At 48.1% G+C, this 24,555-nt stretch overlaps 1 protein-coding gene across 2 annotated transcripts in view; it reads right to left on the reverse strand.

Annotated features, from left to right (window-relative positions):
- FEZ2 (fasciculation and elongation protein zeta 2) overlaps positions 1-24,555 on the reverse strand; it is a 198,642-nt gene that overhangs the window by 84,328 nt on the left and 89,759 nt on the right. For both annotated transcript variants that reach the window (XM_063918036.1, XM_063918037.1), the window contains exons 3-4: positions 10,844-10,960; positions 9,562-9,706 (exon numbers count right to left, since the gene is read on the reverse strand). In XM_063918036.1, the coding sequence (XP_063774106.1) occupies positions 9,562-9,706; positions 10,844-10,960 (262 nt within the window). The remainder of the gene's footprint in view (positions 1-9,561; positions 9,707-10,843; positions 10,961-24,555) is intronic.

A 24,555-nucleotide genomic window follows, 5' to 3' on the forward strand; every position in this document is an offset into this window, starting at 1 on the left:
GAACAGCATTGAATAGGAGAGATTCAGATCGCGAAGACGCCGCTTAATGGGCATAAACTGAGCCCGGTCTTTTTGGACGTCCGCTGCAAATTCCGGAAATGCCGACACTCTGACACCGTTCTGAAGGAGGGGGCCCTTCGCACGGCCCAGGCGCAAGACAGAGTCCCGATCTTTATAGTGCAAAAATTTGGCAATAAATGTCCGTGGCGGGGCGCCTGGGGGCAGAGGCCTGAAAGGTACCCGGTGAGCCCGCTCCACTGCGAACTGGGATGTAAAGGATTCAGGGCCATACGCCTCTTTCAGCCATGACTCCAGGAATTCCTCAGGATGTGCCCCTTCCTCCTTTTCTGGTAGGCCCACGAATCTCACATTATTTCTGCAAAGTCGGCCCTCCATATCCAGGAGTTTAGTTTGCAGCGTCGAGACTTGCTGTGTAACCGCAGATACAGACCGCTGCAGAGGGCCGCTGAGGTCCTCTAGATTAGAGACCCGCGTCTCGGTTTTGCCCACTCTCTCCCGGACTCGCTGGACGTCCTGGCGCAACAATGATAAATCGCACTGCACCTTCTTTTGTCCGACAGGCGTTGTTAGCTGGCCGCTATGGCCTCCAGGACTTGCTGAATGAAAGGAGCAGATGGCTGCATGTTTGCACCAGAGTCGGCCCCGGCCAGGGGAGTCGGTCCGGTAGGAGGGGAGATGATTGTGTCGGCTGGGTAGCAGGCTGGCGGGCAAACTTCTCCAGTTTAGCCGCAGCCGCGCTCTGGCCGCCCCTCACCTTAGTATCAAGGCCCAAGCTGCGCTCAAAGTCCTAATATTCAGTGGCAGGGAGTACAGTAGAGGATTATAAATGCAATATCAGCTGCACTCCAGGGACCAGAACATCCAGCAGTAATACAGAAAGGGGATGGGGGACCAGCGGGCCTCAGTGGAATATATAGTGGAATATAGACTGGCAGTGATAGATGGGGCAGTATGATCCACCTCAGTTCCCTCAGCCCTGCACTCCCCTCAGAGACACAGCTTCTTGCAAGGAGGAAGTACACGGGAAGCTTCAGGCAAGATGGCCGCCAGGCCCGCAGACTCTCCCCCCCTCCGACAATCTCTATGACCTCGGGCACCAGAGGAGTTGTAGTGTCCCTGTAAGGTATCCAGGGGGTACAGGAGGTGGGGCGCCGCACACCTCGGGCGCTGTGCGGTGTAATCGTCGCTGCGGGTCCGGCGGTGCTCTGGAAATCGAGGCCGGGGATTCACTGGCGGCCTAGGCCCAAGTTGCGGGTGGCGGCTGGCGCGAGCTGGGAACTCCTACAGGGGCCCTCTGGTGATGCCCGCGCCTTCCCAGAGCTGGTAAACGGGGTTAGAGCCAGGAAGCTGCAGTAGATAGAGCCCAGGATGGTGACAGGATTTTTTGTCCAGGGAGCTCCTCAATCCTGCTGCCTACCCGCTTGCCGCCGTGGCCACGCCCCCAGAGATTTTGATTTGATTAATACATAGTAATGTTTTCAGATTTCAACTTAACATTTAAAAAGGTAGCGATGACTCTTTTGAAAAGTAATCAGTTTTCCAGTAAAATACAGAGTGATATTGAACAAAATAAATACCTACAAGCCCTGCTTTTGTCATATTAAGGAGAGTGCATCTGATTATAATGTAGAACAGGATTCTATGCAAATCAAGTAAGGGGCATGATTATCCGTGTGCTTGTCTCCTGGGGCAACAGTCATCCACACCAACTCAAGATCAACTGGAGAACTATAGAACGGATTCAACACTGAACAGAAACTATCCTACTTACTGGTGATAACAGCCACCAACAGATAACAGGGGATCCGTTTAATTTGATGGCAGTCAGTAATTGTGTGATATTGTCCAAGGTGTTTCAGTCACTTGAGACAGAAACCATTCATACGGAGGATCTGCGTGCGCTGGAAATTCATTTTCTACAGGCTTTTCATAGGAGCAAAGTTTAAGAGCACGTTTTTCATGGATGTAACCATCATCCTGTACTATTACACCTCTGGTGCGAGTCACCACACCCTTTATACTTCTAATAAAGAGAGATGACTAAAGTGTTAACTGAAGGCTGTAAGTGAACATATAAGAAGGACTCCGCCTTTTAAATGAAAGCAGTGTGAAATTTAGGGCTCAGAAAAAATAAGATTTTACTTACCGATAAATCTATTTCTCGTAGTCCGTAGTGGATGCTGGGACTCCGTAAGGACCATGGGGAATAGCGGCTCCGCAGGAGACAGGGCACAAAATAAAAGCTTAAGGATCAGGTGGTGTGCACTGGCTCCTCCCCCTATGACCCTCCTCCAAGCCTCAGTTAGGATACTGTGCCCGGACGAGCGTACATAATAAGGAAGGATATTGAATCCCGGGTAAGACTCATACCAGCCACACCAATCACACCGTACAACTTGTGATCTGAACCCAGTTAACAGTATGATAAACGCAAAGGAGCCTCTGAAAAGATGGCTCACAACAATAATAACCCGAATTTTTGTAACAATAACTATATACAAGTATTGCAGACAATCCGCACTAGGGATGGGCGCCCAGCATCCACTACGGACTACGAGAAATAGATTTATCGGTAAGTAAAATCTTATTTTCTCTGACGTCCTAGTGGATGCTGGGACTCCGTAAGGACCATGGGGATTATACCAAAGCTCCCAAACGGGCGGGAGAGTGCGGATGACTCTGCAGCACCGAATGAGAGAACTCCAGGTCCTCCTCAGCCAGGGTATCAAATTTGTAGAATTTAGCAAACGTGTTTGCCCCTGACCAAGTAGCTGCTCGGCAAAGTTGTAAAGCCGAGACCCCTCGGGCAGCCGCCCAAGATGAGCCCACTTTCCTTGTGGAATGGGCTTTTACTGATTTTGGCTGTGGCAATCCTGCCACAGAATGTGCAAGCTGAATTGTACTACAAATCCAACGAGCAATCGTCTGCTTAGAAGCAGGAGCACCCAGCTTGTTGGGTGCATACAGGATAAACAGCGAGTCAGATTTTCTGACTCCAGCCGTCCTGGAAACATATATTTTCAAGGCCCTGACAACGTCAAGCAACTTAGAGTCCTCTAAGTCCCTGGTAGCCGCAGGTACCACAATAGGTTGGTTCATGTGAAATGCAGAAACCACCTTAGGTAGAAATTGAGGACGAGTCCTCAATTCCGCCCTGTCAGAATGAAAAATTAAGTAAGGGCTTTTATATGATAAAGCCGCCAATTCTGACACACGCCTGGCTGAAGCCAAGGCTAACAGCATCGACACCTTCCATGTGAGATATTTTAAGTCCACAGTGGAAAGTGGTTCAAACCAATGTGACTTTAGAAAACTCAACACCACATTGAGATCCCAAGGTGCCACTGGAGGCACAAAAGGAGGCTGTATGTGCAGCACCCCTTTTACAAATGTCTGAACTTCAGGTACTGAAACCAGTTCTTTCTGGAAGAAAATCGACAGGGCCGAAATTTGAACCTTAATGGACCCTAATTTTAGGCCCATAGACAGTCCTGTTTGCAGGAAATGAAGGAAACGACCCAGTTGAAATTCCTCTGTAGGGGCCTTCTTGGCCTCACACCACGCAACATATTTACGCCAAATGCGGTGATAATGTTTTGCGGTTACGTCCTTCCTGGCTTTGACCAGAGTAGGGATGACTTCTTCTGGAATGCCTTTTTCCCTCAGGATCCGGCGTTCAACCGCCATGCCGTCAAACGCAGCCGCGGTAAGTCTTGGAACAGACAAGGCCCCTGCAGTAGCAGGTCCTTTCTTAGAGGTAGAGGCCACGGTTCGTCCGTGAGCATCTCTTGAAGTTCCGGGTACCAAGTCCTTCTTGGCCAATCCGGAACCACGAGTATAGTTCTTACTCCTCTCCTTCTTATGATTCTCAGTACTTTTGGTATGAGAGGCAGAGGAGGGAACACATACACTGACTGGTACACCCACGGCGTTACCAGAGCGTCCACTGCTATTGCCTGAGGGTCCCTTGACCTGGCGCAATATCTGTCCAGTTTTTTGTTTAGACGTGACGCCATCATGTCCACCTTTGGTTTTTCCCAACGGTTTACAATCAGGTGGAAGACTTCTGGATGAAGTCCCCACTCTCCCGGGTGAAGGTCGTGTCTGCTAAGGAAGTCTGCTTCCCAGTTGTCCACTCCCGGAATGAACACTGCTGACAGTGCTATCACATGATTTTCCGCCCAGCGAAGAATCCTTGCAGCTTCTGCCATTGCCCTCCTGCTTCTCGTGCCGCCCTGTCTGTTTACGTGGGCGACTGACGTGATGTTGTCCGATTGGATCAACACCGCCTGACCCTGAAGCAGAGGTTTTGCTTGACTTAGGGCATTGTAAATGGCCCTTAGTTCCAGAATGTTTATATGAAGAGATGTTTCCATGCTTGACCACAAGCCCTGGAAATTCCTTCCCTGTGTGACTGCTCCCCAGCCTCTCAGGCTGGCATCCGTGGTTACCAGGATCCAATCCTGAATGCCAAATCTGCGGCCCTCTAGTAGATGAGCACTCTGCAGCCACCACAGGAGAGACACCCTTGTCCTTGGCGACAGGGTTATCCGCTGATGCATCTGCAGATGCGATCCGGACCATTTGTCCAGTAGATCCCACTGAAACGTTCTTGCATGGAATCTTCCGAATGGAATCGCTTCGTAAGAAGCCACCATTTTTCCCAGGACCCTCGTGCACTGATGCACTGAGACCTGGCCTGGTTTTAGGAGGTTCCTGACTAGCTCGGATAACTCCCTGGCCTTCTCCTCCGGGAGAAACACCTTCTTCTGGACTGTGTCCAGAATCATTCCTAGGAACAGTAGACGTGTCGTTGGAATCAGCTGCGATTTTGGAATATTTAGAATCCACCCGTGCTGACGTAACACTACCTGAGATAGTGCTACTCCGACTTCTAACTGTTCCCTGGATCTTGCCCTTATCAGGAGATCGTCCAAGTAAGGGATAATTAAAATGCCTTTTCTTCGTAGAAGAATCATCATTTCGGCCATTACCTTGGTAAAGACCCGAGGTGCCGTGGACAATCCAAACGGCAGCGTCTGAAACTAATAATGACAGTTTTGTACTACAAACCTGAGGTACCCTTGGTGAGAAGGGTATATTGGGACGTGGAGATAAGCATCTTTGATGTCCAGAGACACCATATAGTCCCCTTCTTCCAGGTTCGCTATCACTGCTCTGAGTGACTCCATCTTGAATTTGAACCTTTTTATGTAAGTGTTCAAGGATTTCAGATTTAAAATTGGTCTCACCGAGCCGTCCGGCTTCGGTACCACAAACAGCGTGGAATAATACCCCTTTCCTTGTTGCAGGAGGGGTACCTTGATTATCACCTGCTGGGAATACAGCTTGTGAATGGCTTCCAAAACTGCCTCCCTGTCGGAGGGAGACTTTGGTAAAGCAGACTTCAGGAACCGACGAGGGGGAAACGCCTCGAATTCCAGTTTGTACCCCTGCGATACTACCTGTAGAATCCAGGGATCCACTTGCGAGTGAGCCCACTGCGCGTTGAAATTCTTGAGACGGGCCCCCACCATATCTGAGTCTGCTTGTAAAGCCCCAGCGTCATGCTGAAGACTTGGCAGAAGCAGGGGAGGGCTTCTGCTCCTGGGAAGCGGCTGCATGGTGCAGTCTTTTTCCTCTTCCTCTGCCCCGGGGCAGAAAGGAGTGGCCTTTTGCTCGCTTGTACTTATGGGAACGAAAGGACAGAGTTTGAAAAGACGGTGTCTTTTTCTGCTGATGTGAAGTGACCTGGGGTAAAAAGGTGGATTTTCCAGCCGTTGCCGTGGCCACCAGGTCCGATAGACCAGCCCCAAATAACTCCTCCCCTTTATACGGCAATACTTCCATGTGCCGTTTGGAATCCGCATCCCCTGACCACTGTCGCGTCCATAACGCTCTTCTGGCAGAGATGGACATAGCACTTACTCTTGATGCCAGGGTGCAAATATCCCTCTGTGCATCACGCATATATAGTAATGCATCCTTTAAATGTTCTATAGTTAACAAAATATTGTCCCTATCCAGGGTATCAATATTCTCAGTCAGGGAATCCGACCATGCGACTCCAGCACTGCACATCCAGGCTGAGGCGATTGCTGGTCGCAGTATAACACCAGTATGTGTGTATATACTTTTTAGGATATTTTCCAGCCTTCTATCAGCTGGTTCTTTGAGGGTGGCCGTATCAGGAGACGGTAACGCTACTTGTTTAGATAAACGTGTGAGCGCCTTATCTACCCTAGGGGGTGTTTCCCAACGCGCCCTAACCTCTGGCGGGAAGGGATATAATGCTAATAATTTTTTAGAAATTAGCTGTTTTTTATCGGGGGAAACCCACGCTTTATCACACACCTCATTTATTTCCTCTGACTCAGGAAAAACTATTGGTAGTTTTTTCACACCCCACATAATACCCTTCTTTGTGGTACTTGTAGTGTCAGAAAGGTTCAATGCCTCTTTCATTGCCGTGATCATGTAACGTGTGGCCCTACTGGACATTACGTTTGTCTCGTCACCGTCGACACTAGACTCAGTATCTGTGTCAGGGTCTGTGTCGACCCACTGAGGTAACGGGCGTTTTAGCGCCCCTGACGGTGTCTGAGACGCCTGGACAGGCACTAATTGATTTGCCGGCTGTCTCATGTCGTCAACAGTTTTTTGCAAATTGCTGACATTATCACTTAATTGTTTAAATACAATCATCCAGTCAGGTGTCGACTCCCTAGGGGGTGACATCACCAACACAGGCAACTGCTCCGCCTCCACATCATTTTCCTCCTCATACATGTCGACACACGCGTACCGACACACAGCACACACACCGGGAATGCTCTGATAGAGGACAGGACCCCACTTAGCCCTTTGGAGAGACAGAGGGAGAGTCTGCCAGCACACACCCAGCGCTATATATATATATATATATACAGGGATAACCTTATATAAGTGTTATTCCCTTATAGCTGCTGTTATTATCGTTATTTGCTGCCAAAAATGCCCCCCCCTTCTCTTTTTTACCCTGATTCTGAAGCAGGACTGCAGGGGAGAGTCAGGGAGCCGTCCTTCCAGCGGAGCTGTGAGGGAAAATGGCGCTTGTGTGCTGAGGAGATAGGCTCCGCCCCTTCACGACGTCCTTATCTCCCGCTTTTTTGTGTAAAAATGGCAGGGGTTAAAATACATCCATATAGCCCAGGAGCTATATGTGATGTATTCTTTTTGCCACCTAAGGCATATACTGTTATATTGCGTCTCAGGGCGCTCCCCCCCAGCGCCCTGCACCCTCAGTGACCGGAGTGTGAAGTGTGCTGAGAGCAATGGCGCACAGCTGCGGTGCTGTGCGCTACCTTAGTCTGAAGACAGGATGTCTTCTGCCGCCGATTTCACCGGACCTCTTCGTCTCTTCTGGCTCTGTAAGGGGGACGGCGGCGCGGCTCCGGTGACCCATCCAGGCTGAACCTGTGATCGTCCCTCTGGAGCTAATGTCCAGTAGCCTAAGAAACCCGATCCACTCTGCACTCAGGTGAGTCCGTTTCTTCTCCCCTTAGTCCCACGATGCAGTGAGCCTGTTGCCAGCAGGACTCACTGAAAATAAAAAAAACCTAAACTAAACTTTTATTCTAAGCAGCTCAGGAGAGCCACCTAGATTGCACCCTTCTCGGCCGGGCACAAAAATCTAACTGAGGCTTGGAGGAGGGTCATAGGGGGAGGAGCCAGTGCACACCACCTGATCCTTAAGCTTTTATTTTGTGCCCTGTCTCCTGCGGAGCCGCTATTCCCCATGGTCCTTACGGAGTCCCAGCATCCACTAGGACGTCAGAGAAAGAAAGAAAGGGAAGGAAGAAGGATTTCTACAATAGTGCTACAACAGGTCATATGTAGAATCATACAACCGGACAGTGTGGAGAATGCCTTTATGTGTAAATAAAGCAGGTCACATATAGGTTGATATATATTTTGCCACTGAACTGGTTACAAGTAACACACAAAAGTAGATTCAAAATAAAGGTGATCACAGACTACAAAACAGGGTTGATTTCTCTTTTGGAAAAGACTTCTCACAAAGATTTTCCTTTTCAAGGCTCAAATTTCTGGACCCTGATATGGAGTTCAATGCTCCAGTACTGACACAATGAATAGAAGGGGTAACTATTCCCCTATCACACTATATGCATTAAGCTTTGAGAGGTGCTGCATACACTATGGGCCTAATTAAATTTTTGCATGCAAATGCATAAACTGCAGCACTTTTCTAGGTTACGGAACTGCTAATCATTGCAAGTTAAGCTGCTAGCCTGAAAAGGATATAGACGTCCACCAGAGCCATAGCAAAGTACTCATATACAGCACTGATGCAATAACGAGGAACATAGACTCCTAGGATTGACCTATGCCTACAAACACTGGCTGCAGCAGTAGCTACACTGATGCCATGTCTCTCTACATGCATGATCGTGGCTGAAGGCAGATACACGCCCTGGAAACAGCTATAACACACCTGTGTTTACGCAGTCGCTCTCACGTTCATGCCCTCAAATGGTCCCTGCCTGTCAGTCACTCTGCAATTAAATGTTAGTGCAATCGCAAAGGTACCTTGGCGTGTGTGCAGCGGGTTCACAGCCCACGCACAGTCTGCTGACAACTGCTCCATTGAGAAAACCCTGGTATTGCATACAAACATAAATTAGGCCCTATGTGTATACATAGTATAAAGGAGTTCCTCCTTCAGATCAATGTGTAAGGATAGGAGCAATAGAATGCAATAAGCACTAGCACTACTTTATCTGACTAGGCAGCAACATTCAAAGCAACCGTCATTCTCCATAAAAATATTATACATGAGCGCAAAAACCAAGGAATTAAAGGCTTGTTTAGCTGACATTCATTACTACGCATGTTCTGAAGTGCAGGTCTGTTTATAAGTTGGAACCTGACAGAGATGGAGAACACGCTTGGATCCATCCATGCCTGACCTACTGCCAGTAGTGACCACTTGGGCTTAATTGTGATTAGGACGCAGTGGCAATGTCTAACGTAGCAGAGCAATATATTTTGCCTGTGCCGGAGTCATGCCACGCATGCATCACGATTCTGTTTGTACAGAGACACAGTACAAGTTTAGATACATAGCAGCAGAAATGTAGGGGGCGTTCCAATGAGACTATTTGGAGGTAATGGGTGGTGACTAAAAAACCCCAAAACAGATTGTTTTAGGGGTGAACAGCCGCTCACATAGGAGGCCATGCTCAGAAGGAGAAACTACACCTGCCATAGGGCCAGTGCAAGTCTACAAGGTGCGACCGATGGGAGCATCTAAAATCACACCAGAAGGTAATGCAGTGTCTATAGACACTGAGTGGCCATCTTAGTCTTTGCCATTTGGACGCATGGATGTACACCGGGGAAGGACTTTATAACTTCATTAGCATAGAGATGATTACAGCACAAGATGCAAGGACAGCAACATAAGAGTCTGCCTCAGAATTAGGCCCGCTGACACACTGTGGGTGAGAGTGTCAAATACCAATCAGTTCCTGTACTTACTATCTTCACAGCTACTGTTTGTGGAGGACTTCTTGAGGGACTGGACCTCCTGTGAAAGCATAGAGAGACGGTCTGACTGAGAAGGTGTATCATCCTCTTCTGGATCAGGTGATTCCTGCATCATTTCCTCAATTTCTTCAATAACCTTCAAAAACATTAAAGCATGACTGAGGACACATTGTTGGACATTATGGACTTGGATGGACTATGAACCCAAATCAACGGGTAACAGACTATGGGGCAGGTGTACTAAGCCTTGGTGATATAAGCTGCCAAACAATTAGCTCCTAGGCTGTTTGAAAAATGACAGCTATGACATGTCAGTTAGGAGTCGATTGGCTGGTACTCTCTCTCTCTCCACTTTATACCCTTCCAAGACTTAGTACATCTCCCCCCTATGTCATTGAAAGTCGCCAGCAAAGTTATAGGGTATAAGCTGTGAAAATGCTAACTTTTCAAGAGAGTGTGAAGTAAATGGTCTACTGTAGAGCATCTACTATAACACACTTGTTACCAGAGTAGTTTAATTATTATGTCAGCAACTATAAATATGGCATAGAAAATCAGAAATGGGCTCAGATACTTTCAAGCTGTTCTGAGATGTAAGGTAAGAATATGTAACAATATACCGTAGTTTAGTACCCTCAACAATACATTATGTTCAGCTGCATATATAAAACAAAAAAAACAACCAACCTAAACCACAATCAAAAACCAAAAGGTTTGGAGAGATAAATTACACACATCATGTAGTGTGTAAACCCCCCCCCCCCCCCCCAACATAGCGACACATCACGCAGTTGTGCAGCAAAGGTGTGTGTGTGTGTTTGTATGTATGCGAATGCGATGTATTGTTACATCATATCAGCGCTGTGTCGCACAGACACATGGAGTTTAATTCAGCTTTAGAAGACAGGACAAACTAAAAAAGTATTTGCTCACTGGGCTACAAAAAAAAAAAAAAAAAAAAAGGGAGAAAACCCCCAGAAAAAAACCAAACATACTACATGTAGCGTGTGCCTGTCACCTCTCTGGCTAAACCCTGTTCAGTTAACTGTGCTTAAAATTGGTGTGTTAGAGAAGGAGTTACTTGATTAGACCATTCAAGCATTGACATTGTTTGCTGGTCTGAGGTTCTGGCATGACCGTGTTACTGTACAGAGCTGTGCTAGACAGACTTCTGAGTGGGGGAGCTTCAGAGACAGAGTGCTTTTGCGGACTGGACATCTGAAATCTCCAACAGAGTCCAGTACCTGCAAGCTGTGTGGCGGCCTTCAATTACCTGCTCCGCTGTAAAGAGTGGTTCTTCATTTATACACGATACGATGATAGAATGCATATCTAGTTGCTCCCTTAGCTCCTCATCGTCTGATAGGTCAAGATTTAAATTATCATTCACCTAAGACAAAACATAGTGTTCTTTAAACATGTGGTTGAGATTCTTGCATTTTTTCCAACTTTGCACATCACATACTGTAATAATAATCCCTATAGATAAGAGAATATATTATGCAGGAACAAGGTGTAAGGCCACTTGGACAAGACAAAGCAATCTGATCCTACTGATTTGCGACAGGGAAAGATGGGGGACGGGGGGGGGGTTCCATGACATTGCATATCTTCTGTAACAAACTTTGGGCACGGTGTCTCCGATATTCTGCATCCCCAGACTTTGGTTGTCTTGCTTGTGGAGCATACAAGTAGGTGTTATTTTACAATAGGTCACTACTGTGGATAATAAAAAGATTTTGGTCAGCCTTTCATCCACAGGACTGGAAAGCAAAGGACCCTATATGTTGTCTACACACAAACACACACGTTGAACAACCAGGTTTTCCTGCCAGCTTAAGTTGTTATTTGGAATTTAAAAAAAAAAAAAAAAAGAATTTACTTACCGATAATTCTATTTCTCGTAGTCCGTAGTGGATGCTGGGAACTCCGTAAGGACCATGGGGAATAGCGGCTCCGCAGGAGACTGGGCACAAAAGTAAAGCTTTAGGACTACCTGGTGTGCACTGGCTCCTCCCCCTATGACCCTCCTCCAAGCCTCAGTTAGGATACTGTGCCCGGACGAGCGTACACAATAAGGAAGGATTTTGAATCCCGGGTAAGACCCATACCAGCCACACCAATCACACCGTATAACCTGTGATCTGAACCAAGTTAACAGCATGATAACAGAGGAACCTCTGGAAAGATGGCTCACAACAATAATAACCCGATTTTTGTTTTAACAATAACTATGTACAAGTATTGCAGACAATCCGCACTTGGGATGGGCGCCCAGCATCCACTACGGACTACGAGAAATAGAATTATCGGTAAGTAAATTCTTATTTTCTCTGACGTCCTAGTGGATGCTGGGAACTCCGTAAGGACCATGGGGATTATACCAAAGCTCCCAAACGGGCGGGAGAGTGCGGATGACTCTGCAGCACCGAATGAGAGAACTCCAGGTCCTCCTCAGCCAGGGTATCAAATTTGTAGAATTTAGCAAACGTGTTTGCCCCTGACCAAGTAGCTGCTCGGCAAAGTTGTAACGCCGAGACCCCTCGGGCAGCCGCCCAAGATGAGCCCACCTTCCTTGTGGAATGGGCTTTTACAGATTTTGGCTGTGGCAGGCCTGCCACAGAATGTGCAAGCTGAATTGTACTACAAATCCAACGAGCAATAGTCTGCTTAGAAGCAGGAGCACCCAGCTTGTTGGGTGCATACAGGATAAACAGCGAGTCAGATTTCCTGACTCCAGCCGTCCTGGAAACATATTTTCAAGGCCCTGACTACGTCCAACAACTTGGAGTCCTCCAAGTCACTAGTAGCCGCAGGTACCACAATAGGTTGGTTCAGATGAAACACTGAAACCACCTTAGGGAGAAAATGAGGACGAGTCCTCAATTCCGCCCTGTCTGAATGGAAGATCAGATAAGGGCTTTTACAGGATAAAGCCCGCCAATTCTGACACGCGCCTGGCCGAGGCCAGGCCCAACAACATGACCACTTTCCATGTGAGATATTTTAACTCCACAGATTCAAGTGGTTCAAACCAATGTGACTTTAGGAACCCCAAAACTACATTGAGATCCCAAGGTGCCACTGGAGGCACAAAAGGAGCCTGTATATGCAGTACCCCTTTTACAACCGTCTGAACTTCAGGAACTGAAGCTAGTTCTTTCTGGAAGAAAATTGACAGGGCCGAAATTTGAACCTTAATGGACCCCAATTTTAGGCCCATAGACACTCCTGTTTACAGGAAATGCAGGAATCGACCTAGTTGAAATTCCTCCATCGGGGCCTTACTGGCCTCGCACCACGCAACATATTTTTGCCAAATGCGGTGATAATGCTTTGCGGTTACATCCTTCCTGGCTTGATCAGGGTAGGGATGACTTCATCCGGAATGCCTTTTTCCTTCAGGATCCGGCGTTCAACCGCCCTGCCGTCAAACGCAGCCGCGGTAAGTCTTGGAATAGACAGGGTCCTTGCTGGAGCAGGTCCCTTCTTAGAGGTAGAGGCCACGGGTCCTCCGTGAGCATCTCTTGAAGTTCCGGGTACCAAGTCCTTCTTGGCCAATCCGGAGCCACGAGTATAGTTCTTACTCCCCTCCGTCTTATAATTCTCAGTACTTTTGGTATGAGAGGAAGAGGAGGGAACACATACACTGACTGGTACACCCACGGTGTTACCAGAGCGTCCACAGCTATTGCCTGAGGGTCCCTTGACCTGGCGCAATACCTGTCCAATTTTTTGTTTAGGCGGGACGCCATCATGTCCACCTTTAGTTTTTCCCGAAGGTTTACAATCATGTGGAAGACTTCTGGGTGAAGTCCCCACTCTCCCGGGTGGAGGTCGTGCCTGCTGAGGAAGTCTGCTTCCCAGTTGTCCACTCCCGGAATGAACACTGCTGACAATGCTATCACATGATTTTCCACCCAGCGAAAAATCCTTGCAGCTTCTGCCATTGCCCTCCTGCTTCTTATGCCGCCCTGTCTGTTTACGTGGGCGACTGCCGTGATGTTGTCCGACTGGATCAGCACCGGCTGACCTTGAAGCAGAGGTCTTGCTTGGCTTAGGGCATTGTAAATGGCCCTTAGCTCCAAAATATTTATATGAAGTGATGTCTCCAGGCTTGACCACAAGCCCTGGAAATTTCTTCCCTGTGTGACTGCTCCCCAGCCTCGCAGGCTGGCATCCGTGGTCACCAGGACTCAGTCCTGAATGCCGAATCTGCGGCCCTCTAGAAGATGAGCACTCTGCAACCACCACAGGAGAGACACCCTTGTCTTTGGTGACAGGGTTATCCGCTGATGCATCTGAAGACGCGATCCGGACCATTTGTCCAGCAGGTCCCACTGGAAAGTTCTTGCGTGGAATCTGCCGAATGGAATTGCTTCGTAGGAAGCCACTATTTTTCCCAGGACCCTTGTGCACTGATGCACTGACACTTGGCCTGGTTTTAGGAGGTTTCTGACTAGTTCGGATAACTCCCTGGCTTTCTCCTCCGGGAGAAACACCTTTTTCTGGACTGTGTCCAGGATCATCCCTAGGAATAGAAGGCGTGTCGTCGGGATCAGCTGCGATTTTGGAATATTGAGAATCCAACCGTGCTGCCGCAGCACTATCTGAGATAGTGCTACCCCGACTTCCAACTGTTCCCTGGATCTTGCCCTTATCAGGATATCGTCCAAGTAAGGGATAACTAAAACTCCCTTCTTTCGAAGGAGTATCATCATTTCGGCCCTTACCTTGGTAAAGACCCGGGGTGCCGTGGACAATCCAAACGGCAGCGTCTGAAACCGATAGTGACAGTTCTGTACCACAAACCTGAGGTACCCTTGGAGAGAAGGGTAAATTGGGACATGTAGGTAAGCATCTTTGATGTCCAGAGAGACCATATAGTCCCCTTCTTCCAGGTTTGCAATCACTGCTCTGAGTGACTCCATCTTGAATTTGAACCTTTGTATGTAAGTGTTCAAGGATTTTAGATTTAAAATTGGTCTCACCGAGCCGTCCGGCTTCGGTACCACAAATAGTGTGGAATAGTACCCCTTTCCCTGTTGCAGGAGGGGTACCTTGATTATCACCTGCTGGGAATACAGCTTGTGAATGGCTTGCAATACTGCCTCCCTGTCTGAGGGAGACGTCGGTAAAGCAGACTTTAGGAAACTGCGAGAGGGAGACGTCTCGAATTTCTTGAGACGGGCCCCCACCGTGCCTGAGTCCGCTTGCAAAGCCCCAGCGTCATGCTGAGGACTTTGCGGAGGCGGGAGAGGGCTTTTGTTCCTGGGAACTGGCTGTTTGCTGCAGCCTTTTTTCCTCTCCCTCTGCCACGGGGCAGAAATGAGGCGCCTTTTGCCCGCTTGCCCTTATGGGGCCGAAAGGACTGCGCCTGATAATACGGCGTCTTCTTAGGTTGAGAAGCTACCTGGGGTAAAAATGTGGATTTTCCAGCAGTTGCCGTGGCTACCAGGTCTGATAGACCTACCCCAAATAACTCCTCCCCCTTATAAGGCAATACTTCCATGTGCCTTTTAGAATCCGCATCACCTGACCACTGCCGCGTCCATAAACCTCTTCTTGCAGAAATGGACAGCGCGCTAACTCTTGATGCCAGTCGGCAAATATCCCTCTGTGCATCACGCATATATAGAAATGCATCCTTCAAATGCTCTATAGTCAGTAATATACTGTCCCTATCTAGGGTATCAATATTTTCAGTCAGGGAATCCGACCACGCCAGGCCCGCACTGCACATCCAGGCTGAGGCGATTGCTGGTCGCAGTATAACACCCGTGTGAGTGTATATACATTTTAGGATATTCTCCAGCTTTCTATCGGCAGGTTCCTTTAGGGCGGCCGTATCAGGAGAGGGTAGTGCTACCTGTTTAGACAAGCGTGTGAGCGCTTTATCCACCCTAGGGGGTGTTTCCCAACGTGCCCTATCCTCTGGCGGGAAAGGGTACGATGCCAATAACCTTTTAGGAATTATCAGTTTTTTATTGGGGGAAACCCACGCCTCATCACACACTTCAATTAATTCCTCGGATACAGGAAAAACTACAGGCAGTTTTTTCTCACCAAACATAATACCCTTTTTAGTGGTACTTGTATTATCAGAGATATGCAATACATTTTTCATTGCTTCAATCATGTAACGTGTGGCCCTAGTGGAAGTCACGTTTGTCTCCTCATCATCGACACTGGAGTCAGTATACGTGTCTGTGTCTGCCATTTGAGGTAACGGGCGTTTTAAAGCCCCTGATGGCGTTTGAGACCCCTGGACAGGCACAAGCTGAGTAGCCGGCTGTCTCATGTCGTCAACTGTCTGTCGTAAAGAGCTGACACTGTCACGCAATTCCTTCCATAAGCTCATCCACTCAGGTGTCGACTCCCTAGGGGGTGACAACTCTATAATAGGCAATTGCTCCGCCTCCATCTCATTTTCCTCCTCAAACATGTCGACACAATCGTACCGACACACCGCACACACACAGGGAATGCTCTGATAGAGGACAGGACCCCACTAGCCCTTTGGGGAGACAGAGGGAGAGTATGCCAGCACACACCAGAGCGCTATATATAGACAGGAATACCACTATAAAATGTGCTTTTCCCTTTATAGCTGCTGTTAGTATTAAAACTGCGCCAAATTAGTGCCCCCCTCTCTTTTTTACCCTTTTCTGTAGTGCAGGACTGCAGGGGAGAGTCAGGGAGACGTCCTTCCAGCGGAGCTGTGATGGAAAATGGCGCCCGTGTGCTGAGGAGATGGGCTCCACCCCCTTCTCGGCGGCCTTTTCTCCCGCTTTTTGGTGAGTTCTGGCAGGGGTTAAAATACATCCATATAGCCCTGGGGGTTATATGTGGTGTATTTATGCCAGCCAAGGTGTTTACATTGCTGCTCAGGGCGCCCCCCCCTAGCGCCCTGCACCCTCAGTGACCGAAGTGTGAAGTGTGCCTGAGTAACAATGGCGCACAGCTGCAGTGCTGTGCGCTACCTTGTTGAAGACTGATGTCTTCTGCCGCCGATTTTTCCGGACCTTTTCTTGCTTCTGGCTCTGTAAGGGGGCCGGCGGCGCGGCTCTGGGACCGAGCTCCGAGGCTGGGCCTGTGTTCGGTCCCTCTGGAGCTAATGGTGTCCAGTAGCCTAAGAAGCCCAAGCTGGCTGCAAGCAGGCAGGTTCGCTTCTTCTCCCCTTAGTCCCTCGATGCAGTGAGCCTGTTGCCAGCAGGTCTCACTGAAAATAAAAAACCTAAAACTAAACTTTCACTAAGAAGCTCAGGAGAGCCCCTAGTGTGCACCCTTCTCGGCCGGGCACAAAAATCTAACTGGGGCTTGGAGGAGGGTCATAGGGGGAGGAGCCAGTGCACACCAGGTAGTCCTAAAGCTTTACTTTTGTGCCCAGTCTCCTGCGGAGCCGCTATTCCCCATGGTCCTTACGGAGTTCCCAGCATCCACTAGGACGTCAGAGAAAAAATCAATACTATACTTATAGGTATTTAGTAGGATATAGTATGAGTAATACTATACTTCGTATAGTATAAGCATAGGTATATACTTGCATTTAACACTGTTTACACTCCTTATTTTCCCAGCAGTGGAACACTAATGAGCCTCAGCGATTCTATGAAAGCTGCAGACAGGGCTTCTCCGCGGAAATACTAGAGTAGCATCATCATTACAAACCCTTAAATACAAGCCTGCTCAATTGCATTTAAAAAGTTTTCCTTTAACCTTTCTGCAAAAGGACTGACACCCAAATAACACATTTGCAAATGTTAAAACATAGGGCCTAATTCAGCTGTAGTCGTAGAAGTGCGGAAATTGCTATTTGTCAATTTCTGCACTTCTGCGCATGCGCACACGCTGCTGTGCATATGTGCGAGGACTTAGATTGCAATTGCAATCTAAATCCCAAAAGGGGGGGGCATTTTATGGGCGGTGACATGGCGTTGGGGGGACGCAGTCCAGACAACGGAGACGCGTCTGGACCGGTTGGAGGGTAGGCTGCGGCAGCTGCGTGATGCCACACACAGAAACTGCGACCTAAAACATCCCGACTACCTTCGCACCTAGACTGCGGAAGCAGGGGGCTACCCTTAAGATGCAAGCGCATCGCTGTTTGGCGATGCGTTTGCATTTCAGTGGCAGGAGAACCCGGCATGCGGATCGGCTTTGCCCTGTGCTGGCCGGCACCCTGCATGCTAGGCCCATTGTTCTTAAAAATGGAATCTGAGCTTTCTAATCAATGTTGCTCAAAGGAATTGGTGTTCAATTGACAATGGGGGCTTTGAAAAATACAGCGTGTCCTATGATGCATGAAACGGGAAAAAAATTAGTTAGTGTGTGGAGGGGGGGATTCTAATGTTTATTTAGACGTTCAAAGCAATGGGCGCCCATTGGAGCAATTCAATTGTTGCTCTAATCGATGCACTCATTACTTCTGATTTGCCCAAAAGCACCGTAGCCGCGCAAAGCAGCAAACCCCAATAAAAATATGTCCCGCTTCACAAAAAGTCTCATTTGGACATTTCTGCTAGACACCTCGGGAGACTGCAAGCAGAAGTGTCGGCACCCACTGCACACGCCCAACGGCAGACCGGGATTGCTGCCGACAGGTGCCTAAACAACTGGGTCGCCCCCTAGGATTGATCAATTCAAAACAACGTATTTGACAAGTAATTTTGTATAAAATCACACACTTCCATACACATCTGCTACAGCCTCCGAACAATAACTTTCTTTTCTGGCTGCAGTTGCAAAAGAGGACAGAACCAATAATTAAACAACTAAATACGGTCCCACTAAGGGGTCTATTAAATAAGTTTATTTCTTACCTAACTGGGGAAAAGGGATCTTTCGCACTCACTGATGCCACACCTCCTGGCGTATCTGCTCCTGTTATTTGCCAGGGGAAGGAGGCGCATTTGCTACTGCTACTTATACCCCTTTTACACTCGCACACCCGGGTCACTCCCGGGATGCATTCCCGGGACTGACCCCTTTCACACTGCACTAAGACCTGGGATCGACCCGGGACAGCCCCATTTACACTGATCCCGGGATATCCCCGCAAATGCATATGTATGTCATTAGAAATGGCCTTGGGCTCAGAAAAGATGACATTCTTTTCTGAGCCCAAGAAAGCTCCAATCCGAGGCCTTTTAACAGTCCCGGGTAGTGAATCCCGGGACGGGCCCTTTCACACTACCCAGCTTCCCGGGACGGTCCTGGGTTTAACCCAGGTCAAGACCTGGCTTGAAATCCCGGGATGCTCGTCCCGGGAAATTGTCCCTGTACCCTTTCACACTGAGAAAAATCCCGGGATGATGCGCGTTCACGTGCAAAATCCCGGGATTTTCATGCGAGTGTAAAAGGGGTATTAGAGAGCTGGCTGCAGACCAACTCTGCATAGGTAGCATAATGTGATTTTTTTTTTTCCATAGTATGTTTTACGTTTGCACTCAGTCGCAAACTGTGTCCTACAGTGACTAAGGTCATTAATGCATAAAAGGGATGAGAGAAGTTGAAAACACAATTATACTGTAGTTTCAAAGATCCAACTCACCCAAACTATAGCATATAAACAGAGGTGTAGCTAGGTGCCATGGTGCCCGGATCAAGGGTATGTTTCGGCTAACCCCCCCCCCTTCCCCAAAGTTGAAAACAGGGATAGTGCGTCTCCAGGAACGCAACAAATATATAGGGTCGTGGCTTCATGGGGAAGGGATGTGACCACAGAATAGCGCCAATTCACATTACACTGCACAGTAGTATCCGTTAATCACGTTATGCCACACAGTAGAGACGTATATACATGTTACACCACAGAAGAGCTGTTACAAGTTATGCACAGTAGAGTCCCTTATACACATTACGCCACACAGTAGAACCGCTTATACATGTTGCACCACAGAAGAGCCATTTATACATGTTATGCTGCAGCTTGTAATGCAGATAGAGGTGCTGCAGCATACCGAGGCAGAAAGAGGTGCTGCAGCATACCGGGGCAGAAAGAGGTGCTGCAGCATACCGGGGCAGAAAGAGGTGCTGCAGCATACCGGGGCAGAAAGAGGTGCTGCAGCATACTGGGGCAGAAAGAGGTGCTGCAGCAGTGAAGGCTGCAGGACAAAAGTAACCCGGCTGCAAAGCTACAAGCAGACAGTGAGACATGTAAAGAAGGTGGGCAGAGCTACAGCATGTGCTGGATGTCAGTGTCTCCTGCTGTCACCACTGGCCTGACCTGTTCCCCACCTAGTCTGAGTCCGAGTCAGTGTGCACCCCATCTACGCCCTCTAACTTTTTTGGAGGCCAGAGCTTGTGCTCCACTGGAGCCACCCTCGCTACACCTCTGCAAATAAACATGATTTCTGGTAAATGTTTAGCAATACTGTTTGTTTGATGCAATTTCAGTTAATCAGCCATTCATTTACCCTATAGCAGGCTTTTTCAACCAGTGTGCCGTGGCACACTAGTGTGCCGCGACCATTTGCAAGGTGTGCCGCGGAGCCAGAGCAGCTTCCTGCACCTTCAGTGTGAACTGTTGGCCCGGGCTCTTCTTAGAGAATCAGTTGTGCTCCGGCCATGACCTATGCCTTGAAAACTATGTGATATCACACAGCCACACACGGTCACAGCCGCCGCATCTCACCACCCAGGCAGCCCACCCGCCTGCATACACATCTTCCAGTTCCCGCCTGCATACACAGCTTTCCTTGCCCACCCACATCCACACCTGCCCGACCGCCCGCTGAGCAGTATTCGCAGAACTCCACTATGAACAGCCCCCACCACTGTGGGACAGGGAGGAGGACAGCTGATAATATTTGTTATTTTATTTCTCCTGTGGGGAACAATAGGATTTTAATAGGATTTATGTGGGGAGAATAAGAATTTATGGATTTATGGGGGGAACAATGTGAATAATTCATTTGGGGAGCAATAGGATTTATGTGGGGAGAAATGTGATTGATTTATGTGTGGAGCAATAGGATTTATGTGGGGAGCAATGTGATTGTTTTTTACTGTGAGGGCCAATGTGTGTGTTTTGTTTTTTTCTGTGGGGAACGGATGGCGTGCCTTGGCAATTTTAAAATATTGTTCGGTGTGCCGTGAGTAAAAAAAGGTTGAAAATCACTGCCCTATAGTATAACTTTAGATGATAATCAACCAAAAAAAAAAGTTAAGGGTCTAATGTAGCCTAGGAAACATTCTGTAATAGAAAACAAAGTAAAGATGCAAGCAAAAAATAAATAAATACATGAAATACACCGCTTGTGTTAATTTTGTTTCTAAATTGGTCTTTAAAATAGTGATATCTGTAAATGTTTCAAAACATGATCTTGTGCCATCTGCATGCTATGGGGACAGATGACCTATTTACGCTTAGATAACAACATTTACACTAATTCAGTGTAGCGTGGATTAGAAATGCCTGAAGTGTCTTCTGTGTTTTTAAAAACAGGGCACGTTTGGGAAAGGAAATTCCCAGTATCTGGAATACAGGAGTATGTATGTATGTATGTATGTATGTATGTATGTATGTAGTGCTCATAAGTTTACATACCCTAGCAGAATTTGTGATTTTCTGGCCATTTGTCATAGAATATGAATGATAACTCACAAACTTTTCTTTCACTCATGGTTAGTGGTTTGGTGAAGCCATTTATTGTCAAACAACTGTGTTTACTCTGTTTAAATCATAATGACAACAGAAACTACCCAAATGACCCTGATCAAAAGTTTACGTACCCTGGAGATTTTGGCCTGATAACATGCACACAAGTTGACACAAACAGGTTTAAATGGCTACTAAAGGTAACCATCCTCACCTGTGATCTGTTTGCTTGTAATCAGTGTGTGTGTATAAAAGGTCAGTGAGTTTCTGGACTCCTGAAAGACCCTTGCATCTTTCATCCAGTGCTGTACTGACATGTCTGGATTCTGAGTCATGGGGAAAGCAAAAGAATTGTCAAAGGATCTGCAGGAAAAGGTAATTGAACTGTACAAAACAGGTAAGGGATATAAAAAGATATCCAAGAAATTGAGAATGACAAAGAAGTGGAAAATGAGGGATTCTGTGGAAACCAAATCACGGTCAGGTAGACCAACAAAAATTTCAGCCACAACTGCAAGGAAAATTGTTTGGGATGCAAAGAAAAATCCACAAATAACTTCAGCTGAAATACAGGACTCTCTGAAAAAAAGTGGTGTGGTTGTTTCAAGATGCACAATAAGGAGGCATTTGAAGAAAAATGGGCCGCATGGTCGAGTCACCAGAAGAAAGCCATTACTACGCAAATGCCACAATGCATCCCGCTTACAATACTCCAAACAGCACAGAGACAAGTCTCAAAACTTCTGGAACAAAGTCATTTGGAGTGATGAGACCAAAATTGAACTTTTTGGCCACAACCATAAACGTTACATTTGGAGAGGAGTCAACAAGGCCTATGATGTAAGGTACACCATTCCTACTGTGAAACACAGAGGTGGATCGCTGATGTTTTGGGGATGTGTGAGCTACAAAGGCACTGGAAACTTGGTCAAAATTGATGGCAAGATGAATGCAGCATGTTATCAGAAAATACTGGAGGAAAATTTGCACTCATCAGCCCGGAAGCTGCGCATGGGACGTACTTGGACATTCCAACATGACAATGATCCAAAACACAAGGCCAAGTCGACCTGTCATTGGCTACAGCAGAATAAAGTGACGGTTCTGGAGTGGCCATCTCAGTCTCCTGACCTCAATATCATTGAGCCACTCTGGGGAGATCTCAAAACGTGCAGTGCATGCAAGACAGCCCAAGAATTTACAGGAACTGGAGGCTTTTTGCCAAGAAGAATGGGCAGCTTTACCATCTGAGAAAATAAAGAGCCTCATCCACAACTACCACAAAAGACTTCAAGCTGTCATTGATGTTAAAGGGGGCAATACACGGTATTAAGAACTGGGGTATGTAAACTTTTGATCAGGGTCATTTGGGTAGTTTCTGTTGTCATTATGATTTAAAAAGAGTAAACACAGTTGTTTAACAATAAATGGCTTCACGCAACCACTAACCATGAGTGAAAGAAAAGTTTGTGAGTTATCATTCATATTCTATGACAAAGGGCCAGAAAATCACAAATTCTCCAGGGTATGTAAACTTATGAGCACAACTGTATACTATATATATATATATATATATATATATATATATATATATATATGGAACAGAGATTAATATTGCACCACTTGTGATAAAAACAGATGTGTTGTATAAAGAGTCTTGGTAAGCTAAAATGACACTCCACTCCGTCTCATCAGACGAAACGCGTTGGAAACCTTCACCTACCTCATTTAAGATAAGGAAAAAAACCTTAATACTTGTTTTTACTGTAGTTTTATATAATTCATTTAAGTGCTTTTAGTTCAGTTGTGTTTTTATTGTTGTCCCATTTTTTCAAATGTTTCTTTTATGCTCAATTGTACGTTAATAAATACCTTTTATTGTATAGAATTGGCAATTTTACACTTATTGACACCATGGTCGCTATATATCCCTCACCCTATATATATACTAGGTGCTTCATCGCGCCCTACGGGCGCTCTTCACACCGTCGCAAGGGGCTACGCCCCCTTAAACCCTTGCATGCCTTTCTGGGGTTCAATATTTGTGTTATATCGAGTATCACCTGCATTCCTTTGTTAGTGGTTAAATATTGCACAATGAAAGGGTGTGCGATGGTGAAGGAGGCGCAGCCCCTTGCGACGGTGTGAACAGCACCTGCAGGCCACAATGTACAGAATGTAGCGGGTGCGGGGGGTACTGCGGATGGTGTCTGTAGATGCTGCGGATGGAGGGGGGGGGGCGTAAGTGGGGGTGGGGCCCGGATGGGGAAGGGTTGGGAGGTGCTGCGGGTGGGGGAGGGGCAGAGGAGTGGGGGATGCAGATGGGGGAGGGGTCCGGAGGCACTGCAGGTGGGGGAGGGTCAGGGGTGCCATGGGTGGGGGAGGGGCAGGTGTGGGGATGTTGCAGATGGGTGAAGGGTTCCGGAAGTGCTGTGGGATGGGAAGGGGCGGGAGTGCCGCTGGTGGGGTATGGGTCCGCAGGCGCCATGGGTAGGGGAGGGGCAGGTACGGGTGTTGCGGCGGATGGGGAAGGAGGATCGGAGGTGCTGCAGGTGGTGGAGGGGCAGGTGCGGGGGTGACATTGGTGGGGGAGGGGTGGGTGAGGGGGGGACCGCGGATGGAGGAGGGTGTCTGCAGATGCTGCGGGTGGAGGGGGCAGGTGTGGGGGAGACATATAAGGGGGGTGAATGGTGGAGGGGGCCTGGAGATTGCTGGGGGTGGTGAAGGGGCGGAGGAGTGGGAGCCGCGGGTGGTGTAGGGGGTCTGGAGGCACAGCATGTGGGGGAGGGGTGGAGTGACGCATGTGGTGGAGGGGAAGGTGCGGAGGTGTGGTGCATTGGGGAGAGGTCTGGAGGTGCTGCGGGTACTGTACCTGCCAAAAAGGTAGTTGGAGGGTATGCAGTAACAGGGCCAGGACAGGGGTGACAGGGTCAGAACAGGGTTGACTGGGCCAGGACAGCGGTGACAGGGTCAGAACAGGGGTGACAGGGCCAGGACAGGGGTGACAGGGCCAGGACAGGGGTGACAGGGCCAGGACAGGGGTGACGGGGCCAGGACAGGGGTGACGGGGCCAGGACAGGGGCGACGGGGCCAGGACAGAAATGACAGGGACAGGATAGGGGTGACAGGGTCAGTGTAGGGGCGGCAGGACCAGGACAGGGGTGACAGGGCCAGTATAGGGTTGACAGGGCAAGCACAGGGGTGACAGGGCCAGGATAGGGGTAGCAGGGCCAGCATAAGGGTGACAGGGCCAGGATAAGGGTGAAAGGGCCAGGATAAGGGTGGCAGGTCAAGGCCAGGGGTGACAGGGGCATGTCAGAACACAGGGCACGGGAGAGATTGGTATTAGGGACAGAACAGTGGTGACAGACAGATGTGTCTTA

The sequence above is a fragment of the Pseudophryne corroboree genome, chromosome 4 (assembly GCF_028390025.1).
Source record: "Pseudophryne corroboree isolate aPseCor3 chromosome 4, aPseCor3.hap2, whole genome shotgun sequence".
NCBI classification, from domain to species: domain Eukaryota; kingdom Metazoa; phylum Chordata; class Amphibia; order Anura; family Myobatrachidae; genus Pseudophryne; species Pseudophryne corroboree.